The 25426-nt window shown below is 48.5% G+C and overlaps 2 protein-coding genes across 5 annotated transcripts in view; one reads left to right on the forward strand and one right to left on the reverse strand.

Moving 5' to 3' along the window:
* CAMSAP3 (calmodulin regulated spectrin associated protein family member 3) overlaps nucleotides 1-8117 on the forward strand; it is a 45321-nt gene extending 37204 nt beyond the window's left edge. For all 4 annotated transcript variants that reach the window (XM_083726015.1, XM_083726016.1, XM_083726017.1 and 1 more), the window contains 7 exons: nucleotides 41-1769; nucleotides 2793-2929; nucleotides 4559-4791; nucleotides 4978-5074; nucleotides 5262-5380; nucleotides 5641-5759; nucleotides 6330-8117. In XM_083726015.1, the coding sequence (XP_083582141.1) occupies nucleotides 41-1769; nucleotides 2793-2929; nucleotides 4559-4791; nucleotides 4978-5074; nucleotides 5262-5380; nucleotides 5641-5759; nucleotides 6330-6632 (2737 nt within the window). In that variant the 3' untranslated portion in view covers nucleotides 6633-8117. The remainder of the gene's footprint in view (nucleotides 1-40; nucleotides 1770-2792; nucleotides 2930-4558; nucleotides 4792-4977; nucleotides 5075-5261; nucleotides 5381-5640; nucleotides 5760-6329) is intronic.
* A 1093-nt stretch (nucleotides 8118-9210) lies between these two features.
* Nucleotides 9211-25400, reverse strand: XAB2 (XPA binding protein 2). Its single transcript, XM_083726028.1, has 19 exons — nucleotides 25212-25400; nucleotides 24091-24239; nucleotides 23616-23739; nucleotides 22500-22697; nucleotides 21013-21147; nucleotides 20684-20848; nucleotides 18626-18770; nucleotides 17629-17780; nucleotides 16881-17000; nucleotides 16346-16477; nucleotides 15592-15723; nucleotides 13976-14089; nucleotides 13339-13501; nucleotides 12557-12747; nucleotides 11842-11964; nucleotides 11152-11323; nucleotides 10902-11028; nucleotides 9754-9863; nucleotides 9211-9412 (listed from the first exon to the last, which is right to left on the reverse strand). Exons 1-19 carry the CDS (start codon nucleotides 25383-25385, stop codon nucleotides 9351-9353), a joined length of 2688 nt encoding a protein of 895 aa, XP_083582154.1. The 5' UTR covers nucleotides 25386-25400; the 3' UTR covers nucleotides 9211-9350.
* Nucleotides 25401-25426: the final 26 nt, after the last annotated feature.

A 25426-nucleotide genomic window follows, 5' to 3' on the forward strand; every position in this document is an offset into this window, starting at 1 on the left:
CTTTTGCTCCTAATCTTATCGCTTTGCTCCGCTTCCCTAGCCACCCGTTGTCGCAGGCGGTCTCCTTCAGCATCCCCTTTGGCTTGGACAGCGATGTGGACATTGTGATGGGGAACCCGGTGGGCATGCTGCGCTCTGTCAGCTCAGACAGCCTGGCCCCTGCCCTCTATTCCTCCTTGCCTCGCTCCCCGCGCCCACGGTCCACTGACGTGGTTGAGGCCCCCAATGGCTTAGTGACAACACCGCTCCACGGGGCTGGACCCAAGGCCCAGGAGGGGCTGGCCCTGGAAAACGGGCTGAGTGACGGCTACCCCGACCTGCCTACCATCGAGGAGGCCCTGCAGATCATCCACAGCAGCGAGCGCCTGCTCCCCGAGGGAGCGCCCGATGGCTTTTATCTGCACTCTCCAGAGCCACCGAAAACTTCTATGCCAGAAAAGGCACCCATGGCTACTGTTTACCGCTGCCACAATGGCCCCCCCAATGGGGCCGAGCCAGCCCAGGACGGCAGCCTAGACTCAGATGCCGAGGAGCCCACGCGGGCCCCTGGCGGCCCCGACGACTCCACCTCGTGCGTCAGTTCGCTGAGCTCACAGCCCGACAGCACGGCTTCGTCCGCCTCTGGCGTCCGCATGACTAGCTTCGCGGAGCGCAAGAAGAAGCTGGCTGCGACAGACAGCAAGTCCAGTGGGATCAGCTCTGAGGGATCTGAGGTTGGGCCTGTCCCGCCAGACGAGAGCCCCGCCCAGAGCCCTGCCCTCAGCTCAGAGATGAGCCAGCTGGGGGCACGGCTGGAGGAGAAGCGCCGGGCCATCGAGGCTCAGAAGAAGCGCATTGAGGCCATCTTCACCCGGCACCGCCAGCGCCTGGGCAAGAGTGCCTTCCTGCAGCTACAGAAGGCCCCCGACACCCAGGGCCAGTCGGAGGATAGCCGGCTCGCTCTCGAGGAGCGGCTTGCCCAACTGGAGGCCGAGGAACAGGCCGGAAGCCCTCGGGCCCGCCTAGACAACAAGCAGGTGACCTTTTCCCCGGAAATCACCAAGGGCGGAGCGTTGGACGAGAACCTGGGCGATTACAACCGGGCGGTGGCTAAGCTGAATACCGCCCTGAGCTCCCTGCAGCTGGATATGCAGCGTCTGAGCGATCAGCAGCAGCGCCTCCTGCTGGATAAGAAGCCTAGCGTGCAGGCCTGGGTGATCCCAGCCCCAAGGACCGGCCGTGAGGGGGCTCCTCCCCGCTCCTCCCTGGAGCTGTCCTCCCCATCGCCGTCGCCCTCCCCTTCCCGCAAGTCCCGCTCCCCTCAGCCCACCCCGAAGAAGTCTCCTGCCCCAGCTCCACCCAAGAGCCCCCGGCACGCCCGGCCAGTGGAGCTGAAGCTGCCGCCCCTCATGCGGGTCCTGACGCCTCCCCACAACGTGGACACCCTCCCGCACCTCCGCAAGTTTTCCCCCAGCCAGGTGCCCATGCAGACCCGCTCCTCCATCCATTTTGCTGAGGATGAGGAGCTGCCCGTGCCGGAGGCCCAGGAGAACTTGCGGCCTGTGGCCTCGGTGCCCCCTCAGGGGGGCAACGGCCGTGTCTCGGGGGATGGCACCAGTGACGTCTCCTCGCCCAGCGACCGGCGCAGCAGCCTGATTGAAATCCCCTTGTCCAGCCTGAAGGGGGAGGAGGAAGACGACGATGCAGATGGCGACGACTCGCTGGAGGGATCCATCACCGAGGCCCTGGACTCCGAGCCGGCCCGGGCTGGCATGGGCTTCTACTTCAAGGTAAGCACTTGAAGCGGAGACTGCGAACACTCATGGTAGGCATTCTGCACTTTCTATAGAAGAGCTTTTGGAGCATGGGCAAGAGGCAACTGGGTATGGCTAGGCCGGGCTTCAGGTGGCTGTGCTGCTACGCTCTTTCTTGAAGGTAATAGGAGGTAATAGGAGTAGGCAGTGGGACAGGGATTCCAAGGGGCCCCTTTTGACTGGCAGAAGCATATGCAGAATGTGCAGGTGGGGTTGCTGAAGCCAAGTGCTCGAACAAAGACACTGTGTGTGTGTGTGTGTGTGTGCGCGTGTGTGTGTGCAACTTAAAATGGACATCTCCTTTCTGAGATCCTTGTGGGTCAGGGAAGATCTTTTTTCAGACGTGTTTTTCTACTGCGCCAGGTTAAATCACACCAGCTGCTGCTGCTCTCTAGTGGCAATGCAGATCTCTGCAGCATCCTGGACTGGCCCAAAGATAGGACCATAAACATGAGCTCCAGAAGCAGAGCTCAGCCCCAAATGAAGAGAGGATGGAGTGTGGATCATGTACAGAATGACCTCTGCCAGGTTGACTTGGGATTTGCAGTGGGAGTTCGTGGTCTCAGTTCCTGAGCTTTCTGCCAGTTTTGGACCTCATTCTGAGGCTCGATAATCCTGGGACCTCCAGGCATTGATAAATCACATGAAGTTTTTTCCTTTTCTCTATCACCCACCTTTGGGATTTGGATCCTATCTGTAGGTGCTAGGAACCCCATTTTGGGCAAGCCCTATGCATAGCTGGCAGGATCACACAGGATACATGGTTGGCATTTGCAGAGGGGTTGAGAGCAGTTGGCTCCAATCCACAGGAAGGTAGAAAAAGAACCTAAGAGCTCTGCTGGATCCGACCAATCTAGTTCAGCATCCAGTTGTCATTGTAGCCGACCATAAGGACAGGTCTGGCTGCTGTGTGACTCCTGTCCTGAAAGTGAAAAGTGATCCTGCATCTTAGAGGACTGACCCACCCTTTCTCTCTACTGACTCGCTGCGTTTGTTCAGGATGAGGCGAAGGCTGAGGAGGAAATGGCGCAGAAGCGCGCAAGCTTCCTAGAGAGGCAGCAGCGACGCACTGAGGAGGCGAAGCGCAGGAAGCAATGGCAGGAGGCGGAGAAGGAGAAGAAAGAGGAGGAGGCAAGGTGAGGTTGGGATGGGGGAAGCCACAGGGTCCTCCTCATTCTTGGCCCTCTTTGTAGGCATGGCCATGGTAGGTGCTTCTGCTGTGGTGGGAGGCCTTGTGCTTCCAGTATTCCACCCCCCCCCCCCCATAGCTCTATTTGGTTTCTCCAGTTCCCATGCTACACCAACACTTACAAAAATTGAGTCACTCAAGTAATGCTTTATACATCTATAACTACTGCTTCACTTGTTTTGTATTGGTTCTGATGCACTGGGATTTCCCATTGTGTGGAAATGGTTCTCATCTCACAGTGGGACCTTGTGTGAATGGGGTCCTTTTCACTCAATCTTCCATGGCAAAAGGGGCAAGATTCAGGGTCTGGCCATTCAGAATGAGGGCATAATATGCAGATTCGTTGCACTATTCCAAGGACAGTGTCTGGATCTTTCTTGAAGCAAAATGTGCCCACCTTATGTAGAGCCAACGAACTCTGACTGCTTGGAGTGCCATCTTCAAGGACTTTCTCCTGTACAAACCCTGCTGCCTAGAATGAGATTTGTGTGTGAGCAAGATTGTCTAGTGCAAAATAAGTTCTTGCTGGCCCTCAAGTCGCAGATTTTCTTCTAAGTTGGCAGCAGAAGTGTGTGTGAGTAAAGGAAATAACCTGGCAAAGTGTCATCTGTTGCTTGCACCTTCCCCCAGCAGGGCTCACTGCTTGTGGTATGAAGGGCAGAGGAATCGCTGTAACCTCTGGCAGATGCTTATGAGCCAACCACCATTTTGACATTCCCATATTGACCTGATGAACCATTGTCTTGGGACATTATGGGAATAATTTGCAGGGGATTCTAGGGGATATATTCTAGAGCAGGAATAGCCAATGTGGTTCCCTCCAGGTATTGCTGAACTACAAGCCCCCACCTTGTTCTAGGGCATAGGTAGGCAAACTAAGGCCTTGGGGCCAGATCCGGCCAAACTGCCAGTCCGGGAATCAGCAAGTTTTTACATGAGTAGAATGTATGCTTTTATTTAAAATGCGTCTCTGGGTTATTTGTGCGGCATAGGAATTTGTTCATTTTTGTCTTCAAAATATAGTCCGCCCCCCCACAAGGTCTGAGGGACAGTGGGCCGGCCCCCTGCTGAAAAAGTTTGCTGACCCGTTTTAGGGAGTGTTCTTGGTTTGCACACAGGGCATCAGTTGTGCCTACTGGACCTGGCTGTTACGATCCGTGAGCTGAGAATGCAACCACCTCCCATTGTTGCTTCATATTGCAAGAGAAGAGGGGTAGTTCTGGGAGGCGTGTCTGTGGATACCATACCCCCGCCCCCATTAAGGAACCATGGAGGGGGTTTCAGAATGCAGATGAAAAACTAATTCATTTTACCTAACTAAAGGCAGAATTCATTTGATGACTCCCATCAGGGTAAGCCCTTTGCACACAGGGTCCCCCCCCCCCCCGGTCCCCTGAAACTGGAGAGGAGAGATCAGCCCACTTGGTGAGCTGCAGTGCATTTTAGTATGATGTTGAATCCTTCTTCCTATAACTACAAAATGCCCGGTGGATTTTGGGTTAATAGCAGATTCTGTGCCTGGTGGGCTTGTAGTCACTTTTAACCTCTGGCTGTATTCTTGACTGTGCTTCTCCAGACAACGGCAGGCAGAGGAGCAGCCGCGGCAAGAGGAGGAAGTGGTGGGGCCGAGGCGCGGTGACTTCACCCGCCTGGAATACCAGCGGCGCCATCAGCTCAAGCTGATGGAGGACCTGGACAAGGTGCTGCGGCAGAAGCCCACCACTGTGCGCGCCCTCAAGAAGGGGCGGCCCAAGACCGTCTTCTGTGATGACTCTGCCCTCGCGCGCAGCCCCGTGAAAGGCCTCCTTGGTAAGAGCTGTGGCTAGTTGGGAAAGGAGCTGGGCATGCTCTGCAGGGCGGCGGAAAACTTGTAAACGCAGCTGCCGTGTGTTACGGTGGCGCTAAAATGCAAAGGGACCATGGTTCAGGAAAGGGACAGCTGTGGCCATGTAAACTTTGCCCCCAACTCCTGATCATGTGCCTGCCTATTCCTAGGCTCCAAGCTCAGCAAGGTGTATTCCCAGTCGACTCTCTCGCTTTCTACGGTGGCCAATGATCCTGGCAACTCACTCTCCATCAAGAGGTCTTCTCGGTGAGTTTGTAGTACTTCTACTTAGCCTCTTAACGCATTAAGAGGGTACAGGGGAGATGCAAAAACCCTGGCAGTGTGCTCTAGGGTGGGTGGGATTTGGATTGGCCTTCTAGCTAGTAGCAGGCCCGAGGGAAATGGGTTTGTGCTGCACTTGCAGAAGTTAAGGGTGAGCACTTCTGTTTTGCAGAGCTGCGTCTCCTTCTGGGCCAATGTCCCCCAGCCGGTTGCTGTCCAACCAGAACCGGGAGCGTGACTGGGAGAACGCATCGACCGCCTCCTCGCCAGCCTCCATTCCAGAGTACACAGGTAAACCTCTTGCTGTCTCAGCCCTCCCTTCCAGAAAATTCCAGCTTTCCTTCTGTGATTCTACAGAGGGAGCTCTGCTAGATTGCCTTCTCCAAATGCACTGGCCAAGTGTCTTGATCTGGTGCCTGCTCTGCAAGGGCATCAAGAGACCTCCAGATCCTTTGCCTTGTGAAGCATCTTCTGCTTGTCTTGCCAGGGCTGCCTTCCTTAGGGAACCTCGTGAGCCTGACTTCTCTGCTGAACTCTTCTTCTCTCTGCAGGGCCCAAGCTGTACAAGGAGCCCAGTGCCAAGTCCAATAAGTACATTATTCACAATGCACTGTCTCACTGCTGCCTTGCTGGCAAAGTCAATGAACCCCAGAAAAATCGCATCCTGGAGGTAAGCTGAGGGGGCAATTACACAGGGTGGGATGGCGGGTTGTTAAATGGCTGTGGGCTGGGCAAGGTGCATCCTTCACCCTCGTCTTGCTGAACTGTGCACATCATGTAGATATCCTCCTCTGATCTCTGTGAATTTGGAAGAACATCATGTTGGCTCCAGCTTCTGACTCTGCATGGGCTTTGTAGCTATGGACGTTTGCCTCTGCATAATACAGCATGGCCTCAACTTCCGCTGTTAGAATATAGCAGCATATAAGCATCACACTGGCTGCACCACTGAGAGATGTTAATCATAGAACCCCATGTGCAAAGGTGTTTGGTCACCTTCATTGGCTGTGAGCCTAGTGGCGGTTGAACCGTACTGGCAGAAGTCTCCCTTTTCTCAGTGGAGATGAAGAAAATCATGTGTGACATGTGCTGGCTCACTCAGTTTCACAAGAACTTAGAACTGTACGTTGTTTGTTGTTCATTCTGCAGACATTTCTAATGTTGGAATGTTTTATGTGCCTCGACTTGATTCTTACTCCTGTTTTACACGCATCTTCCTCCCTGCCCCCCTCCATTTTAGGAAGTGGAGAAGAGCAAAGCCAATCACTTCCTCATCCTGTTCCGTGATTCGAGCTGCCAGTTCCGGGCGCTGTACACCCTGTCGCCAGAGACGGAGGAACTGACGCGCCTGGCAGGCTACGGGCCGCGCACCATCACTCTGGCCATGATTGAGGGCATCTACAAGTACAGCTCTGACCGTAAGCGCTTCACGCAGATTCCCAGCAAGACCATGTCCATGAGTGTGGATGCCTTCACCATCCAAGGACACCTCTGGCAGACCAAGAAGCCAGGCACCCCCAAGAAGCCAGGCACACCAAAATAGCCAGGCCTTTCCAACCTCAGTCCGTCTACTGCTGTTCTCTGCCTGGACTTTAGAGCTGCTACTTGTTAGGTTGCTGGCCCAAGTTGGATACATGGAACCCTACCAAAATGGGTGGCTTGCGTAGATGGGTCTGTTAAGCAGGGGGTTACATCTTGTACTGGACCAGCGTTATCTCTGGCTGGATCAGAGCCACACAGGAGTCTTCTGCATAGTTCTGATGCCTGTTCTAAGGAGACTTTTTTTTTGGGGGGGGGGGGGTTGTTGACAGATGCTCTGGAAACTGCCAAATCCCATGATAATCTAGAGGCTCAGAGTTGCCATAGTGACACTGCCCTACATGCGGCCTGTATGCGCTCGTCTGGGCTCCTGCATGCTCTGTCTGCCTCCAGCCACCACCTGAATGTTGGTCCACCACCACAGCAATGAAGGGTCTCTCTTTCTGACTCCTGCTTGCCTGGGGAACGGGGCCCAGGCCTTCTTTGGTTCTGTCTGGGGTTTCTTGTTTCCCTGGGTGCCCCTGTTTATATTTATACATACTTATACATATATATAGATATATATATATATATATCTTGGAGCTATTTAATGATTTTTCAATTATTTGTATATAAAAAGGAACAAATTGCATTTGGAACAGTGGGGCAGGGTGAATTTGTATATGGAGATAGGCATGGTGGGGGGAGGGTAGCACAGAACAAGGTGTGTGTGTGTGGATGGATGTTTCCTCCTTTGGCGTTTTGTCTTTCTTCCTTTCCCCACTTCCCCTTTGGGCTTTTTTTTCCTGCTCCCTTGTTCACAAGGGCTATTTGGTGTAGGGGTGGGCAAGGGCTGTTTACATGCCATAATTTTTTAGCAGGCATTTTGGGGGATGGCAGGGAGCCTGTGAATTTGGCAAGCTTCAGCTGGCCATTCTCATTCAAAATATTTGGAAGCTGGGAGTTGCTGTAGTCACAGAGCAGGCCTCTGTGGATCCTGAACTGAGCTGCCAAATGGAAAAAGCAAACTCCTACCTGCTCTAGGAAGAGAGCAGGCTCCAGCCTCTTCTTTCCTTCCTTCCTTACCAGTTTAGAGCTGCACCTCTGGGCTGTAGCAGGCAGTGAATGTAGGCTGCTCCTTCAGTTGTTCTCCCCAAGAGCCAGAGGAGGCCTGGGCACTGAGGGGCTTCTACCCTCTTTTCTTTCTCTTCTCCCCCACCCCGTACCCGGCCCACTTGCTGTTTGGGTCTTTTCCTCCGCCTCCTGCTCTTTTGGGGTAGCAGTTGCTCTCAAGGCAGAGTGCAAGAGGGAGCTAGGGGAAGCCAATCCTGTTCAGCTTGGGGTTCTGTCTTGTTCAACTTTATTCCAGGTCTCTCGTGGTTGCTTGTTGATGACCGAATGTCATGTAGGTGTTTGGGGATACAGTATAGTGCAGGGTTGGTGTTAAAAAAAATTAAAAGGGCAGGTGGGAACTTTGTCCCTGGCTGCTTAATAAAGTAACTTAAATGAACTCTTTGCTGGTCATTACTTGGTGCACTTCCATCCCACACAGAGTGGGGTGAATAAAAGACACTGGAGGCAGATTGTGTCTCTGGTTTTGAAAGCCTGCCTTTCCTTTCTCTCTATAATTGGCTTTATGTTGCAAGTGTCTGCCTTCAGCTTTAGCCTGTGCCCATTACTCAGCTGTTTTGGATAGCAGCGCAGAGGCACGGGCAAGCTAGGAGTCTAGCCATTTTAAAGCCTTTTTTGTCGGATGTAAACTTGTTCCATGTTTAATGCAGGGTTAGAACTACTGGGGTGTGACCAGCTGCTGTTTCCTTGTTTGGGTTTAATTAAGCGTGGCTTCCTTGAAAGCAGTGAAGGTTTGGTAGGTGTTCAGCTGGTTGGTAGAAGGAAGTAAGGTCATTCTCCCTGTTCCACCCAGCTATTTGTTGGACTTGCCCCCATGAGCATGACCAAGTAGGACAGGAATATACTTAAGAACAGGACTTGGGAGAAACTGCTATAGCAGGAAAGACAAATTATATATCTGCATTCACGGAAGGTATGTGGTAACAACCTCTTCACTACTGCTTAACCCCCTTTCCTTAATGCTCATTGTTCTTAAACATCAAGAGCTTATTCACAAATCAGTTTTAAGCTGCCAGGATCTTATGAAGTAACTGTTGCCACAACAGTTAAGCTAGTGAGAGAGGATGAATTCTTATCAGCAGCACAGTTAAGGAAATTCCATTAGGAAGGTGGGGGTTAAGCACTCCATTGTATTGAACATGCCACTGAACTGAAAGCAGTGTTCGACATAAATTGAAGAAGCCCCTTTTATTACACTTTTTAAGATTAGGAGAGTTAGAGTTTCAGTAATGAAAAGTATGCCAAACTAGCAGCTGGCAGTGCAGGTTACTTATTCATGTATACAGCAGCTGGCATTGTTGCCCACCTTTTCTCATAGAGCTGGAAGGGACCCTGAGGATCATCCAGTCCAACCCCTTGCAATGCACAAATTTGTAGCTGTCCCTTACGGGGATTGAAACTGCAACCCTGGTGTTGCCAACACCATGCTCTAATCAATTGAGCTAGTTTCCCATACAGACCTAAACCAGACATTTGATAAAAAGATTTTATAAATAGCAACATGACAGAATAGAAAAGGATACTATCAAGGAAAACAAACGAATTACACCAAGCCCAGCTTATACAGATACGACACTTGTAGCTCAAAAGCAGTTCATCCATCTGCAGCTGCTCAATCATCCTTAAGGCCTCCAAACACAGCGGAAGGAACACTCTTCTGCTCCAGCTGCACCTCTGTAGGAGAGAAGATTTGGGATAATCAAGCAAGAACAGTCACATGTCAGGCTTAGAGAAATGACTTTGCTGGGTTGAACCTCAGCATTCTTGCAACCATTTCTGATTTGTGCCAGAACTAAGCTGAACTCTCTTTTTCACATAAAAATATACTCTTAGTTTTGCCAAAAGTATTTTCAGCAATCCCTCTTTTTCATGTGTGGGGACTTTTTAGAGACCTGGCAGATCAGAAACACTTGCTGCTCTGTTGCAAATCATCTAGAGATCTACTGGTAAACCCTAGTCTACTTTGTGCCTATTCGCTTCAAAAACTAGACCATACAGCACCGTCTCTTACTTACCGTCAGGCTCATTATCCTCACTCTCATCTCCATCATCCAAATCAATGTCTATCTCATCAGGATTAGCCTGTTTGGAGAGTTCAGCCAGCTCACTGCGGGAAGCATCACTCCTAGAAATAAGGAACAAGAAACTGGTGAATCGTACAGGAGCCAGCACAGTATTATTCACACAGTGACTGCCCCATGCCTATACTGCAGGAAACAGGTCCATCCTGAGAAGATCAAGCTGGCTTTACAGGTTCCCATGTCTCTTCTCCACTGCAAGCTGCAACTGAAAGCCACTAGATAAGCTACACCAACTATTAGAACCTGCAGCATTGACTCAACTCTACAGCTTCACTATCCGCATGATCATAAATGCATTAGGCTTCACTATAACAACCATCAAGGCAAAACAGAACAAAAATGCATAGTGAAGGAGCCAATGGAGGTTAAAACATAAGTCTCACCATTGCTACACTCCTCCCTGAAATGCAAACTCTCTTAATCCTGTTTTGTGTTAGTTTCAGGCTTTAGTCTAATGTGAAGATCTTCGACTCTAGGATCAAGTCATGTAGCGACAAAGCCCAGCTTGGGTCTGATAGTGTGTGCCTGCCACTACCCAACAGAGACACAAGTTTAATCATGATAAGAACTAGAATTCCACTAGCTATCCAACTTGAGTACACGTGGACACATACAGAATTTTAACACAGCTGATGGACAAACTGAGCAGTTGTTTAAAAATGTCTCTTCCCCCGCCTAACCACCACAAAAAAACCTTTGAAGTAGTGGAGACAGTAGGCACAAGGTGGTTTCTGTGGCCCTGGCTATACTTCTGTGTCTCTTCTACTACCCAAATTCCAGGGGGAAATATTTTTAAAACCTCTAACCAGAACATACATGCATTAAGATAAAAAGTAAAGTACACTGCACATTAAATAGATTCTGTCTACTGCCTAGTTTCTCATGGCAAGAACACTGCATGTTTTCCCATTTCCAACAGCAGCCACCTTGTGCGGCCATCCCTACTTCTACAACTCTCCAAGCTTACGACAAACAGCTTGGTTCTTGCCCAACCTGAAATATGACCCCTGGTGTATTGCATGCTGGGTGGTGACCTACAGCGAAGAGGTTAAGCAAGTCTCCCTGGCCTGCAGTACACTCACCTGACAAACAGGATCTTCTCCTTAGCTTGGGGCTGATCTCGCTCCGCTTCAGCTGCCAACTGCTCCGCCCGCTGCTCTAACAGTTTCATGTCATCCATGCCACTCTGCCCAGGTGCCAGGTCAGACACTGAAACCAAAAGACAAGCAGGAGGGAAGGGCAGAGGAAAGGTTAGAACAGAAAAGGAGATGTAGCGGCAGACACCCCTCTCTGCCGGGACCTGTGCGGGGGGGGGGGGGGGGCGAGACCTACCTGTGCCCGTGGCATTGCTGTACACCTTCAGCATCTGAGAGGCCATGAAATTGACTTGTGTGTTGTAGGTTGCTTGCACGCTTCGTTTAATGCGAAGCATCTCCCGGATAGTGTCTTCGTTCCCATGCCGGATCTCAAATTCCTTCCATGTCTGCCAGAAATTGGCAGTAGTCTGGCAGGAGAAGAAAAAGTGTTTTGAGGGGTGGGGTGGGAAAGAAGGCAGTCACTGCAAAGTTCAACAGATCAAGCGGAACTTCTCCTTCCTGCTTCACTAGTCTTTCCCCTGAGCTCTGCTATGGGAAAAGCAACAAGGAGGTGTGTCTGTGTACAGAGATGAGTTGTGCAGTGTATCTTCTGCACCACAAATTAAAATCCTTGCATCTTTGCGATAAATATGTTGTTATAATAAATAATAATAATGCTGATAGAGTTATCCTTGAACATAATGGAGAGCTAGCTTTTCTCACCTTCCCACACTGGGTCCTGAAAGGCCATGCTCAGGAGGTGTATGACTAGTTCTCTAGTCTAGTGTGTGGAAGAGATCATAGAATTGTCGAGTTGGAAGGGTCCCCGAGGGTCAACTAGTCCAACCCCCTGCAACGCAGGAATCGCAGCTAAAGAACCCCTGAAAAATGGCCATCCAATTTAATTAGAAACTTCTCACAAAGGAGAGCCCACCAGGTGACTTACTCGGGGATCACACATCTGCGAACAGTAGGAATAGATGGCCCGAGCTCGGTCTATTTCGCCCAGCTTGCACTCCATGTCGGCAAAGCGCAGGCACATCTCCCGAGCGTGTTCATCTGTCAGCACCTGCAATGGGGATACGTGTTAAAATTGCATCCTGACCGTCTATGCTTCTAAAATGGCTAACGAGTTAAAAACAAAAGCATCCAAACAAATATTGCAAACCAAAAGGGGTGCGATAAGAGCACAGCAGCAGAAAAAGACACAAGTTGAATTGATGTCAAGCAGTCCTAATGCATGATGACAAAGATTTGTGTGGACACCAAGTGGGCCTCCCCAAGGGCAGCCTTCCAAAGGTTGGGGGTCGCAATCAAAGGGACTGGCTCACTCTCTGCTATCCATCAGCCCTGTTTCTGAAGTGGACCTCAGGGCACAAGCAGGTATCTCTGGGAAGTTTCCCAAGCTGTATAGGGCTTTATAAAAAGGTAACACTCAACACTTTGACCTGTGCTGAATAAAAGCAAAACGAGCATATTGCACAATATCCTCATAGTTGTAATAGTGATTACAGAAGCTGTATTTGTATTTACCCCATATCATATAAGAACACAATCCTATTCAGCCCTTACCTAGCAGACTAGTTCCTCTCTAGGCGAAGCAAGAGACTCATCCTGGAGTTTTAAACACAGCATTATTTATTTGGAAAGAAGGAACTAACCTCAATAGCTTTCTCGTAGATGCTACGCGTGTGTGTGACCCCATATATTTCAGCTGCTCTCTTGATGTAGATATTGTACATGTCATACTGCTCTGAAGGCTGCACAGCCTGAGTGGCCCTCTCATACACTGCCATGGCATGGCGTGCCAGCCCATATTCTTCCTCCAGTTTGGCATACAGCAGGTAGATAGCTGTGAACAGAGAAGAAATTAAAGCAAAACTACATTCCTCCCCCACCCCCAATCTTTGGGTCAACTCTTCTCACCAAGACATTTTGGCCCTGTATGGACTATGTTAGTGACACTCCAGATACCATAGGAAAAGTTTTAAATAAGCACTGCCCCAAGAGAGAATTATTCAGATTGCCCTCTTGCACTGAAGAGGATGTGACAGAGATGTTCTCTTCATCTCAATGGCTCCTGCTGGACAGGAACTTATCAGGCCTCAGTACAGATTGGCTACCCAAGGGGGCACCCTTCAGATGTTTTGACCTACAACTCCCATGATCCCAGACTACTGGCTAAGCCAGCCCAGTTGAGGCAGATGGGAACTGCAATCCACAACCTCTGGAGAACACCACAATGCCAACCACTGGGTTATGGATGCAGATGTCCTCTGGCTCGCATTGAGAGCAAATCCTCTAGCTTTGGCCTTGCTGTTTCCTGTATCTCAGCTTCCGTTGCCCAGGAAAACAGGACTGGGCATTTCCCATTATTTATCAGCTCCCACCCCCAGGCTTTTACTGGCTCTTCTCCCTTGCAACAGAGCACAGTTCCGCTTACTTTTAGCGTATTTCTGGGGGCAGCCATCTAGAGCCTGTTCAAAGAGGTCCCGTGCACGCTCCAACTTCTTGCCACCATAGCGGTCGGTGAATTTGGTAAGATAGGTGTTCCAAATGTCATACACGTTTGGCCACTTGAACAATGAGATGCCCCTCTCATACGCCTGCCGGAGAGAAGGAATGGTATGAAAAAGACAGCAAAAGCTTTCTTCTTGTTGGTATACTCTTGCCTATATGAAAATCACCATATTGAGTCAGATGATTGTGGTCTACGTAGTCCAGTACTATCTGCTCTGGCTGACAGCAGCAACTCAGCCACCTAAGGGTCTTTTAATCTGGAGGTGCCAAGGAATGAATTACGGGACCCATTAGCTGAATCCTACCCTCCATGCTAATCTTTCCAAAGGTAAGATTAGCATCTCCTACAGAGATGTAGGATCTGCAGAGTTCCGCTCTGCTACCTAAGAAGTACACCACACACTGTAGATATTTTGAGCCCAAGGTCCTCTCTCTCAAGCTCTACAGCTTGCAGCAGGCAGCTTTTACAATTCAGTGGCTCCCAAACCAACCAGATGGGCAAGCTCCCACTCCCCCAGCTGATATGAGAGCAGACAGAGGTATTGATACGCCCAACTCACCTTGAAGCTCTCTTCAAAGTAGCTGTGCTCTTCCAGGAAGAGGCCATAGTTAATGATGATTTGTGGGGTGGCAATGCGCAGGTCCAGAATGCGGTCATACACGGCTTTAGTAGACTAGGGGTGGTGACAAAAAGAAACTTCAATATTAGGCTGAACCACAAAGAGACAGCCGAGTTACAGGGACAGCTTGGGGCCCTCAGTCACTGTCCCTTCCCCAGCTATGCCCAGAGATACAGAGGGAGGAGATCAGGAGGGAGGAAACAAGTCCCTGTGTGGTCAATACAGGCTTTTTAATGCAGAGCTGGCAGGGCTGCTGCCCACAGCTGCTCAAGGCAAGCGGTAAACAAGGCTCCCTATTACCGTCAAAGGGAATCAGTAGGCCCCAGTTGGATTGTCAGAAAATATGGGAGCAAGAACTGTAGTGCTTCTCATGCAGTGTAGTACTCCTGTGTGCTTCACATAGTGTTTTATTTATTGATTAAATTTGTCAACTACTTTATCTTGTCCAAGGCAATCCACAGCGACTTGCAACCGAACAGACAATAAACCTCACATAGATACATTAAAACCAAGAGAAAAGGGAAATGCATTAAAAATATCCCAGCCGCTTCTAAAAGGCTAGCTAGAAATAATCATGCATAAAAGGGGGAAATATTGAAGGCAGGAAAGAAGTCAGGAGAGAGCAGATAAATATGCTGAAAGAAGCTATGGGTACCAAAACCCAGTCAGTTTCTTGAAGCAGAGACTTTGCTTCAGGGAGCGGGAAGTCAGGGGCTTGAGTTGTGCAAGGCTGCTCTGCTACTGACTTACAACAGCTCCATGTAACAGAGCCAGTTCTCTGGGCCCAATGCTACTCTCCAGCCAGGCACAGGAAGCAGCTGACGGAGCATGACAGCCCCCCTCTCCATGCCTCAGCACCATACTATTTCAAAGCCAAAGCCATGGTGAAAGGGGAGGAGAGGAGGGTACAGTCTCTAGAATAGCTTCAAGATGACTAGGAAACAGTGAGGGTTTGTCGTTTTGGGTGGTTCAGAAGATCTCCAAGTATAGCATTAGCTAGCAAACCAAGAGGTCCACGGAATACCTAACCACTGATTTTGTGCCACTCAAAAGCCAAGGAATGCCAATTCAAAAACCAGCTCATTTGTGCCTAGCTAAAGCTTTTTTTAAAAAAGAAGAAGACTGTTTTGGGAGAGCTGCTGAAGTGGCAATAAGTCATTCACTTTCTGCACAGCTTGTCCCAGTGGTTAATCCTTTTGCCTGCTAAACTGGAGCCGGGTTTCTAATTTGTCTTTAGTCTAATTCCCAGATGTTGACCCTTATTCTGTCTCTCCCTGCTAGTTCAAGGAGACATTTACTGCCCACAGTACTTGCTTCCTTGGATACTTCTCAGACACTTCTGGACAGAAGGCGATTAAAGCTGATTGAATAATACTTAAAACAGCCAGAGAGAAGTGCCATAATAGGAAAGAAGAACAGAAACCCAAAGCTAATGCTTTTCCTGTCTGGATGAGGCAGGCTTCTATGACTGCTCCAGACAGGAAAAGTTGGCGCTTGCCCTTCCCACAACCCCAGAAGGCTCTGGCAGACAATGGAGGCCAGGAAAGGCCACTTACCTTGAAGGTGCCAAGACTTTCTTCCAGGTCAGCCAACATAGACCAAACCTTGAGGGACTTGTAGACACGGTTCTGCACAGGTTCTGAGGAATCAAAATACTCTGCTTTCTTAGCTGGGATGGCTGTGGCTTTCTGAAGGAACAAGAGAAAAGAGAACGTAAGAGAAGCCTATGGAAGTCTAGCAGCACACCCTGATGATTAAGGGTAGAATTCACATAGCACTAAGTGGGGTATGCACATGGGGAACAAGGACTGCTCAAGCAAGAAGACGTCCTCCCTTCTCCCCGTGTGCCCTCTAAACCTGTCCTGAGGATCCTCTAACTTCCAGAGCAGATTTTCTTTTTTTGGTGTGTGTGTGTGTGTGTAAAGGAATCCTGTTGTGGGAGCAGACCTCGCTTTGCGCTTGCAACTTAGTTGAATCCCACCCTTAGCATGTATCTCTCTCGCTCTTTAGATATAAATTATCTCTGCAGACAGGAAATTGCGTGGCCTCACATTGTTAGAAATACAAAAGCTTAGAAATCTTGGTTTCCTGCTTTCTCATTCAGCCACAGCACACCATTCAGCTAATAACGGTGCTTCCCTGTGATTCAACCACTAGAGCTCCAACTCCATTCAGGGAGATGTGGACAGAAGAAAGCAGTCTTGTTTTTGATTGCATGACTATACGCCTTTAACTCCGAAGTAATCCTCTGGGAACCCAAAAAGCAACACCTCTGGATTATCAGATGCCTGCCGCCCTGTTTCTGCTCACCCGCAGGATGCGCAGCGCTTGGTCATAGTTCTCGTGCCGCAACTCCATCTCACCATATTCGCACCACACGCTGGCCAGCTCATCTACTTGCTTGAAGTTGACTTTGGTAGCCTTTTCAAAAATGGTTCTGGCCTGGGAACAAGTAAGGTAGGCAAGGTGAGGGGGAAAGCAGGGCCAGAAAGAGCCCCCAGTTTCAGCATCTCCTCTCCTTGGACTAGGCTATGTGGTGGGGCAGGTCATCTGAGTAATGCTGCATCAACCAAGGATGGTGGCTTCCCGGAGTTTGGGTTAGGTTGATTGAATTTAAGACTCGCTCACCACAACGAAAATTCCTGAATCAATTTACAAGAAGAATGAAACACAGTAATAAAAATGCATGGAGTTGAGCCTGAGGCAGCTGTGGTGAAGGGCATTTGCAACACAGAACCTGAGTCTCTGTTGTGCTTGTGGGCAGCAGCTAGGAAAGTAAGGCAGGAAACATTTTGAAAGGCAAGGACAGAGCAGCGTCAGCCTCCCAAACCCATACATCACTCACGTCTTCGATCTGTCCATTGACCTCGTAGAATTTGGCAAAAGAAACCCAGAGCGTATGTGTCTTTCCGGTGGCTTTAAAGGGGTCGACAGTCTGCACCGCTTCTGTGTATGTGTTGATGATCTGGAGGAAGCAGGGAGAGAGGTAGAGGAAAAGAAAAGATTGAGCTCTGGCAGGTTCCTAGGTTCCTTCCTTCCTGTACGGTTTGGTGGCTGTAGCTGCGAAGCACAACACAGAGGAAGTGAGAAGTGCCAACTAGTACAATCCCAATGAAGTTTTTATTCTGGAAAACAGCCTGCTTCTCAGCAAATCTAGAAGGCCACTAGATGGTGACAAGTGGGAGAACTGGCTCTCCATTTCCAGCTCAGCCCTGCCTTCCAGGCAGCAGCTTAATTAGACCGGCATGAGTACCCATCTATGAATGCCCTTCTGAGCAAATGTGGAAACTCCAAAGCACCCATTAGTAGACAGAAGCTTTTTGAAACTTCATGAAATTTGCTTGGGGTGGAGGGAGCCCCAGTGGACGAAATGCTGTGTCAACTTCTATCAGTGACACGACCAACGTTGGGTGGCAGCAACTCCTTGGAGGGTATTCAGATTCAGCTCAATACCCAAAACTTCGCCATTCATCACTGATGCTGCAACCAAGTGTTTAATAGAAGGGGAACACGCTAGCCTGAAAGTTCAGCAGCTCCCTCATTCCCAGTGCTGGGTCTGCTCATGCAATCCCTACTGTGGGAGATTTCCTTACCTCGCGAGGTTTGCCTTCATACAGCTTCACCCGCTTGTGCCACTCGTGGACGTTGTGAGGATTCTGGCGCAAGAGGACACTGTTAAGAAGCAAGGGCCGGCGCGTGATCAGCTGCTCAAAGCGAGCCAGGCGCAGCTCCAGGTCCACGTCATCTGTTTCCCCAGGTGGGCAAAAGAGCAGGAATGAGAGATGGTGCATGAAGGCAGCTACTTGCAGCTGAAATCCCACCCCCTCTATTTTCTCACCCACACATTCCATACCTATAGCTATGCCCTGGGTTCCTTTGGGAGGAAGAGCAGGATTTTATATGAGAATCTATATACAGTGGTGCCTCGCAAGACGAAAAGAATCCGTTCCGCGAGTCTCTTCGTCTTGCGGTGTTTTCGTCTTGCAAAGCAAGCCCATTAGTGGCTTAGTGGATTAGCGCTATTAGCAGCTTAGCGGATCAGCTGATAAGCGGCTTAGCGGATCAGCTGTTAAGCGGCTTAGCGGATCAGCTGATAAGCGGCTTAGCGGCTTGGGGAAAAGGGGGGGAAAGGAAAAAAAACCCGCAGGAACTCGCAAGACATTTTCGTCTTGCAAAGCAAGCCCATAGGAAATTTGTTTTGCGAAGCACCTCCAAAACGGAAAACCCTTTCGTCTAGCGGGTTTTCCGTCTTGCGATGCATTCGTCTTGCGGGGCACCACTGTATCTATATATTCCTCAAGTTCCAAAGGATGTCCACAAAATGCAAGGATACGAATTAAGAATTGCTGGGTCCACATCCAATGGCCAAAGAAGAGGGAAGCTCTTTTAACATAAGGCTTTATCAATGATGCAACCCCAGGGATAAACGTCCATCACAACTTGAAAAAGTTTAGGGAGAACTGAGACATCCTCAGGAGTCTCAGCAACTCTGGCATGCATTCTCCTAGATGCAGTCTGGAGAAGAATTTCTTCTCTTCTGAAAGGGAAGGAGGAGCAGCACCTGCTTCCTACCACCTGCGCTGCTCTTACCCTCCTCCTCACGTCCCATCTCAGAGCTGGTCTCCATCTTGGCAGCGATCATGCTCTCCTCAAACTGGGCGTAGCTGTCAAACACCTGAGTGAAATCCCGCACTGTCATCACAGTCTGTATGGCTTCTTCGTAGACATCGCGAGCCTAAGACAGAGAGGGTGAAGGGATTACTGTTCCAGTCTGCAAAGCAATGCCTGTGGTCTCTGTTCCCACGACCAGCTACCAAGCAGCTTCGTCTTCTCTAATGGTTTTCATGGGAAATGCTCTTAAGAAAGCACAGATCACCACTCAAGACGTAACTACTTATATGTAACTCAAAGCTTTTTCTTATTGTGGGAGGAAACAGTGGGCCAAGAGGAACTGCCTCTGGGATGAAAATGATCTACAAAGAGGTTATTTGGAACAGGCAACATAAACTTCCCATGCCAAGAAAGAGCAGGTACCCGCAACTCAGTCCAAAGTGACAACTGCATTCTAACAGCTTTCAGAGCTCAACCCTATATTTAACTGGGATGTTCAGGCCGGGGGAAATCACACACTAGGTTGCCCATCAAATCCAAAGTCTATTGGCTAAATCAGTAGTTTTCAACCTGGGGTGCCTTGAATGATGGTCAGGGTACCGCGGGCAACACTGGCCTCTATCTCTCTTTCCTTCCCTCCCTCCTGATGCCCTCTTGTGTCTCTGTGTCCCAAAGGCTTGCACAGCTGTTTGTTGCAGCAGTCCTTGCTACAAGCTCCTCAGGCGAATGGTGCCTCTGGGGCCAGCCAGGGGTTGCCTCCCAGGCCCCTGTGGGGCAGTTTGAGGAGGCATCTCTCTTGGGGGGGGGGCAACTCAGAGACCAGGGGCGGCAGCTGCAGCTGCCCAGGGGAGAGGAGAGGAGGCTGAGGGAACACTCCACAAGGGAGGGTGTTCCAAAAAGGGTGAGAGGCTGCCACATCTGCAGGCAAGGGGTGACATCTGGGCTCCTGAGCCCCACAGGGGTGCTACGGAAAGAATGCAGTTGGTCAAGGGAGCCGTGGACTGAAAAAGGTTGAAAACCTCTAGGCTAAATGCCTTTGCCTTTGATTCTAATTTGAGGAGGAATCAAGTTACAGGATCACCCAGAAGTTTAAACCTGAACAACTGAGGGCTTGTTCAGATGTCCCAAAGGAGGAAACACATTATTGAGTACTAATTCTCAGTCTCCTCCAGCTGTCCATACATCACATTTTTTTCACCGGTTTGCTGACCTCGGTACCAATTAAAAAAGCAAACAAACAATGATTTCTAAAAATCTACTCGGCATGACATTAAGACATGAAAATCCTGCCTGTTATGTACAGTCACCCCAGAAAGCACTAGGATTCTTATTTGTTTTCCCTAGTGACTTTTCACAAACTTGGAACACTTCATGTATTATGAGACACTATGAATTCTTCTATGGGGAGAGAGCAGAACATAAATAATATAATAAAAGAAGAAAATCATAGGAGATACTCCCACTATCCTTTGTCCCTCTTCTATGCTAGGTAACTTTCCTCTACTGCCAATCTTCCAGATTCTTCCATTTCCATTTTTGTTTGGTGGCTTGTAAGGATTTCTGTTGGTTATTTTGCTGACTGTTCCTTATCTGATCCCTACAAGCTCAGTAAACGCCTTATTTAAAAGAGTGAATTAGGAGAAGAGTGGAGACAGACAATAGCTCTTTTTAAGTGAGTTCAAAGTGATCTAAAAGAGGCTTCCCTTCTGGTGAAAAAGGTTTTCAGAACAATAGAAACACCTATAAAGTCTGCTTAGTAGGGGTACATGTGGGTGGCACGTATTTACCATTACTAGCAGACTTTTGTTCAAACTGTCTTCAGCCCTTCATAAAAATTAATGTCTGTCTCCAACCTAAGATTTTCACCAAATAAAGGTGAGGCCTTGCTCAGACCAGATGAATAAGGAATTTAAGAGGAAATAGCTGAAAGACTTGAACGTTACACTCTGTGCCATTTTGAAGTTCCCCCTGGGATTGGGATATGACTCCAGCCCAGTCCCTGCATCACAGCACAAACCCTCAGGCCCAGGTGACTACCTTCTCAAAATGCCCACTGCGGATGTAGTAGTCTGCCAAGGAACACCATAGCTTGCCCAGCTGGTCGGTGAAGCGAGTCAGGCCGCCCCGGATTATGGCCCCCACATTGAGCGACTTCACCTTGTCCGGATTCTGCGAGATGAGGTCACAGAGCTCGTGCCACAGCTGCAACGGAGAGGACAAGGTGTCAGAGAGATCTTGGCAACGCTGAGAGACAGGAAAAGCATCAAGTGTACAGGTTGTTCAGCAGCAGGCATCTTTGGATGAAGGAGAAGAGAGATCCTCCATATAATTTTGGAGGGCTGACTGCCAGCTGCCATGAGCCTCACTTGATAGTTGGATTTCCCCTCCTTGGAGATGAAGCGTTCATCATTCACCACAGCGGCAAGGCGGACAGCAGCCTCATCCAGGCGGTCAATGGAGCGCAGGTACTCAATATATTCCTCAGCATTCTCCGGGCTCAGCTGCAACATAAAAACGCGTACAGCTCAGAATCCACCAGAATGCTGACAAGACCAAAACAGTGGCAGTAGAAGAGCTAATGTAGATTAACTGCAGCACTGCTAGAAGTGACAACTCAAGGTTAGCTAAGAATACAAGGAGTAGCTTACAACCCTTTGTGCATAGTGTGTTATAGCTATTTAAGATTTGTCGGGGGGAACAAGTGTGATTTCTTTTAGGCAACATGACAAATTTTTCACTTATTCCAAAATTAAAATAAAAAACAGCAGATTAAACAGACTACTATCTACAGATTTAGAGCAGACAACATTTTGTAAAGAGGTGTCCTAGTTCAGGAGTCCTAAGCAAAGGGTTTCAGACCCAGAACCCCTCTTTATGTCCATCTGCAATGCAGGATCTACTTAAGAGTTGGCATAGGTTCATTTATCCTCACTGTAGGGTGATCAGATGCAAAAAAAGTACAAGCGCATTGCATCTTTACCAGATGTATATAAGAGGGAGTTGGAAAAGGTGGAATTTTCATGTAGGGCTGCAAAAAACCTGCCCCTGCTGAAATTTCCTGTTCTGCGAAACTACTGAAGGTTAAGGGATTGTGGCTTCCTTTGCATCTGGTGTCTCGGTTTCTTTAAAAATAACAGAAAAAAGAAAATTATTGTGCGCCACTGATGTAATTTACAACAAGAGTCTGCATCTCAACTCCCAGCTGAAAGCCAGTTCTTGGGTTAACACAATGAAATGTGCATTAGTATTTCTGGAAAATCTCCCTCATCTGATCTAGAGAGGTACCCAATTAAATAACTCTTTTGTCTAATACTCTCCTTTTGAGAAGGGATTTCTCTTTGCTGAAAAAGCAATTTTATTGTTCTCTGTCATAAATGAAATCAATCAAATATTTTGGTGCTATTGAAGAATTTGTTCCACAGCCTTCTGATCTCTCTGTACCCTCTCTAGCAGTGGCCGGCCGCACCAGGCACAACATCTGGGGGGGGGGGGCACGCTCGCACTCGCAGCTCTCTGCCCCTACCTGGCCCTCGGGTTAGGGGGCGCAAATTACTTGCCTTGCCCCGGGTGCTGACAACCCACGCTACGCCACTGCTCTCTAAGCCACTTCCAAACACTATGAGTACCCAAGTCAAATACAGTATAGTATTCCAGTACAAGTTTCGCAAGGGCTATGCACAAGACAAGAATTCATTCAGTGCTAGTAATGAAAAGGAGCCTAAAAGAGAAGAAACCCATTTAGGCAGTCATTGCACAAGGAAGACAACACCTTCTCTACAAAGATGACAGAGATGGCTCAGAGGTGGAAGAGTTCGGTAAGACAAATGAGTTGGGGACATGTGGGCTCCCTTACCTTTAGGTACCTGCGGTAGACCCGTACAGCTGTCTCGGGTAATGGATACAGGCGCACAAACTTCAGGTAGAGTGGCCAGATACGATGGTGCTGTGTGATGGGCAGGGCCCGGAGGGCTCGGTCAAAGGTCCTACGGGTGCGGGTGATCCGACACTGGTCCATAAGAAACTGGCAATAATCTAGCCATATCCGAGGCATCTACAATCAGACAGACAGATAATAAGAAAATAGCAACTCCCTTTGGGGATCCGGCCAAAGGTTAACACTGTCCCACAGCCTGCTTCTAATAGTGGCTACACATATGTGACTAGGAAGTTCACAAGTGGGCTATGACAACAACAGTGGCTTGCATCTAGCATGCAGCAGTCAAGCAAGTCACTGCCCCTGAATACAGCTGTTCCATTTTTAGAAAATCTGCTTAATGGACTTCACCAATTTATCTATTTCTTTATTCAAAAAGACAACAAACTTACTTGCAAACTTCACACTCTGTAATACTACGGATGCCATACGTCTGGAATTCCTCGGACATAGCAAGGATTCGGCCGTCCGAAACAGTGTCCAACAACTTTTGTGTGTTTCCTTTTTGCTTATCCTAAACCTATTGTAATCAATTACCTATTTTCCCGTGTATAAGACTAGGTTCCCCCCTAAAAAATAATGTCCAAAATTTGGGGGCATCTTATACACAGATAGATCTCTAATTTCACTAGGAAACTCAAGTGCTAGTGTTTTGAATAAAAAATTCTCTACAGAATGGCTCATCAGTTTACAAACCCTTCAGGGATTTTCGTTAAGGCTTTCTTCTTAAGGAAGGAGCTCCCCTGTTATTTTTATCATTTCCTTCCCATTGCTATGTGGCATCTACAACAGTTTCTGAGACAAACTCACAGATTTAGGCTAAAGACTGTTGTTTTTAAGAGAGTTGAAAGTGGTACACTAGAGCCATTATTGAACTCTACATATGCACACATCTGAGAAACAGTTCTAGAATCAAAACATATGTGAGGCCTTCACATAGATATTGTCATAACCCAGCCAGAATAGCAGCCATTATGATGGACTCACTTTCCCCATGTGTTACCAGCCCTCTAAGCATCTCACCAACCACTGTACCTTGTGCATGAAGACAAGGGCACGCTCATGACAGTTGTTCACTTCTTCATAGCTGGGATCCGTTACACACTTGCTCTTTACCTGTTTCCGTCGCTGCTTGAGATAATTATACCATAGCTTGTAGCTGCAAAACACAAAAGGGGGCAACTATTAACATTAAAGTAAAATATTTTGCCATGTTGCTCCCAGCTCTCATTACGAGGGGAGTTAGGTGATCATAATGCCTTGCTCCTGAAATAAACCAGGGAAACATCAACAGGGACAGCAAGGGGTATTCCTGTCTGCTTTCAGAAGAGACCAGAAAACAGATCATAAGAAACTCCCCTCAATTCTGGAGAAGTTAAGAATTAGCCTTTCATTTACATTTTTAATACAACAATGCCTTATGAAAATCTGGACTGAAAAAGGTTACCCTACCACCTTCATGCAGTTTGCTAAAGAACTTTACATAAAAGAAAGAGACACAAGTGCATACCTGCCTGGCAATTCCTTAAGAGCTCTCTCATAGATCAGATTCAATATATGCTTAGGAGCATTTTGCTTGAACTCAATGTAGCGGATCCAGCACTTGACAGAGAAGGGGTTGCGCAATATTTCTTCTTCATATTGCAAGTCTTCCTCTTCCTGTGCAGGAGTGAAGAAGAGGGCAATATAAATTTAGAGAGAGGATGTACTATTATATTTCTTTGTGCAGCACTGTTATAACGTAGGCACCCCAATGCTATCTTTAGGCTTTTGAAAAATGCTACCTAATTTTACATGTGAGTATATGAAAAATGCACTGAAAAATCATCACATCATATGCAGCCACAAATTCACTAAGTAATCTTTAGCAAGTCTCTGGCCCCAGCTCTAAGCTTATATATGGGGGGGGGGGTGTACAATCTTACCTTACAGGACTACTGTAAGTTAGTAAGGACCAAAGCAGATATTATAGAGCAGCATTTCTCAATCTTGGGTCCCAAATACTGCTGAACCACAAGTCCCATCATCCCTGACCACTGGTCCTGCTAGCTAGAAATAACAGGAATTGTAGTCCAACAACATCTGGGAACCCAAGGTTGTGAAAGGCTGTTACAAAGAATCATACAACAGCTGTCACTCTAAGCCTCTTCCTTTTTAAATGTCTACTTAAAATAACATAGAGCGACATCATGATAAGCACCCCACTTTAACATCATAGGCTGGCAGAAGCAGTATGATGATGTCATATCACAATCATTTTTGGTATTAAATGTTACAAGAAGTGAGTTAAAGGGCATAAAGAGACAGCGGTTCTCTCTTGTAACAACACTTGGCCTGGCCATGAAATACCATACGGTACACGGGACATTTTGAACACTTAAAATTCGCTGCACGAATGCAAAGTAGAATTATTGTGCAAGGCGACTCGCCATTAGCAGGATTACATCGCTTTTCCTTGACTTGGTTCAATCTTGAGGGGAAAGAACTCTGCACATGTTCGAATGAAGCCTCGCCTTTTATTTCACCGGCGGCGGAGAGTATTAAGTTCTGTGGACGAAAGGGAGGCTCGGCCTAGGCAGGACCCGTCCGAGCATTTCACCCCCCGACACCTTCCCACCGGGGCCTACTCACGAAAAAGAGCTCCCGCTTCCCCAACACCGTCTCCAGCTCCGGCATCTTGGACTCTTCCCACCCCGAGCGAGCAAGCGAGGCGCACGGCAATGACGCAAAAGCGCAGCTGCGGTTCAGAGCTCGGGTTCTCTCCTCCGCTTGCGTCACTTGGCCAGCAACAGTCCTATTGGTCATCCGACAGGGAGGGCGTTTCCTTTCCGTCTTCAGGCCGCCAT

This window comes from Podarcis gaigeae, assembly GCF_964106915.1.
Source record: "Podarcis gaigeae genome assembly, chromosome: 2".
NCBI lineage: Eukaryota > Metazoa > Chordata > Lepidosauria > Squamata > Lacertidae > Podarcis > Podarcis gaigeae.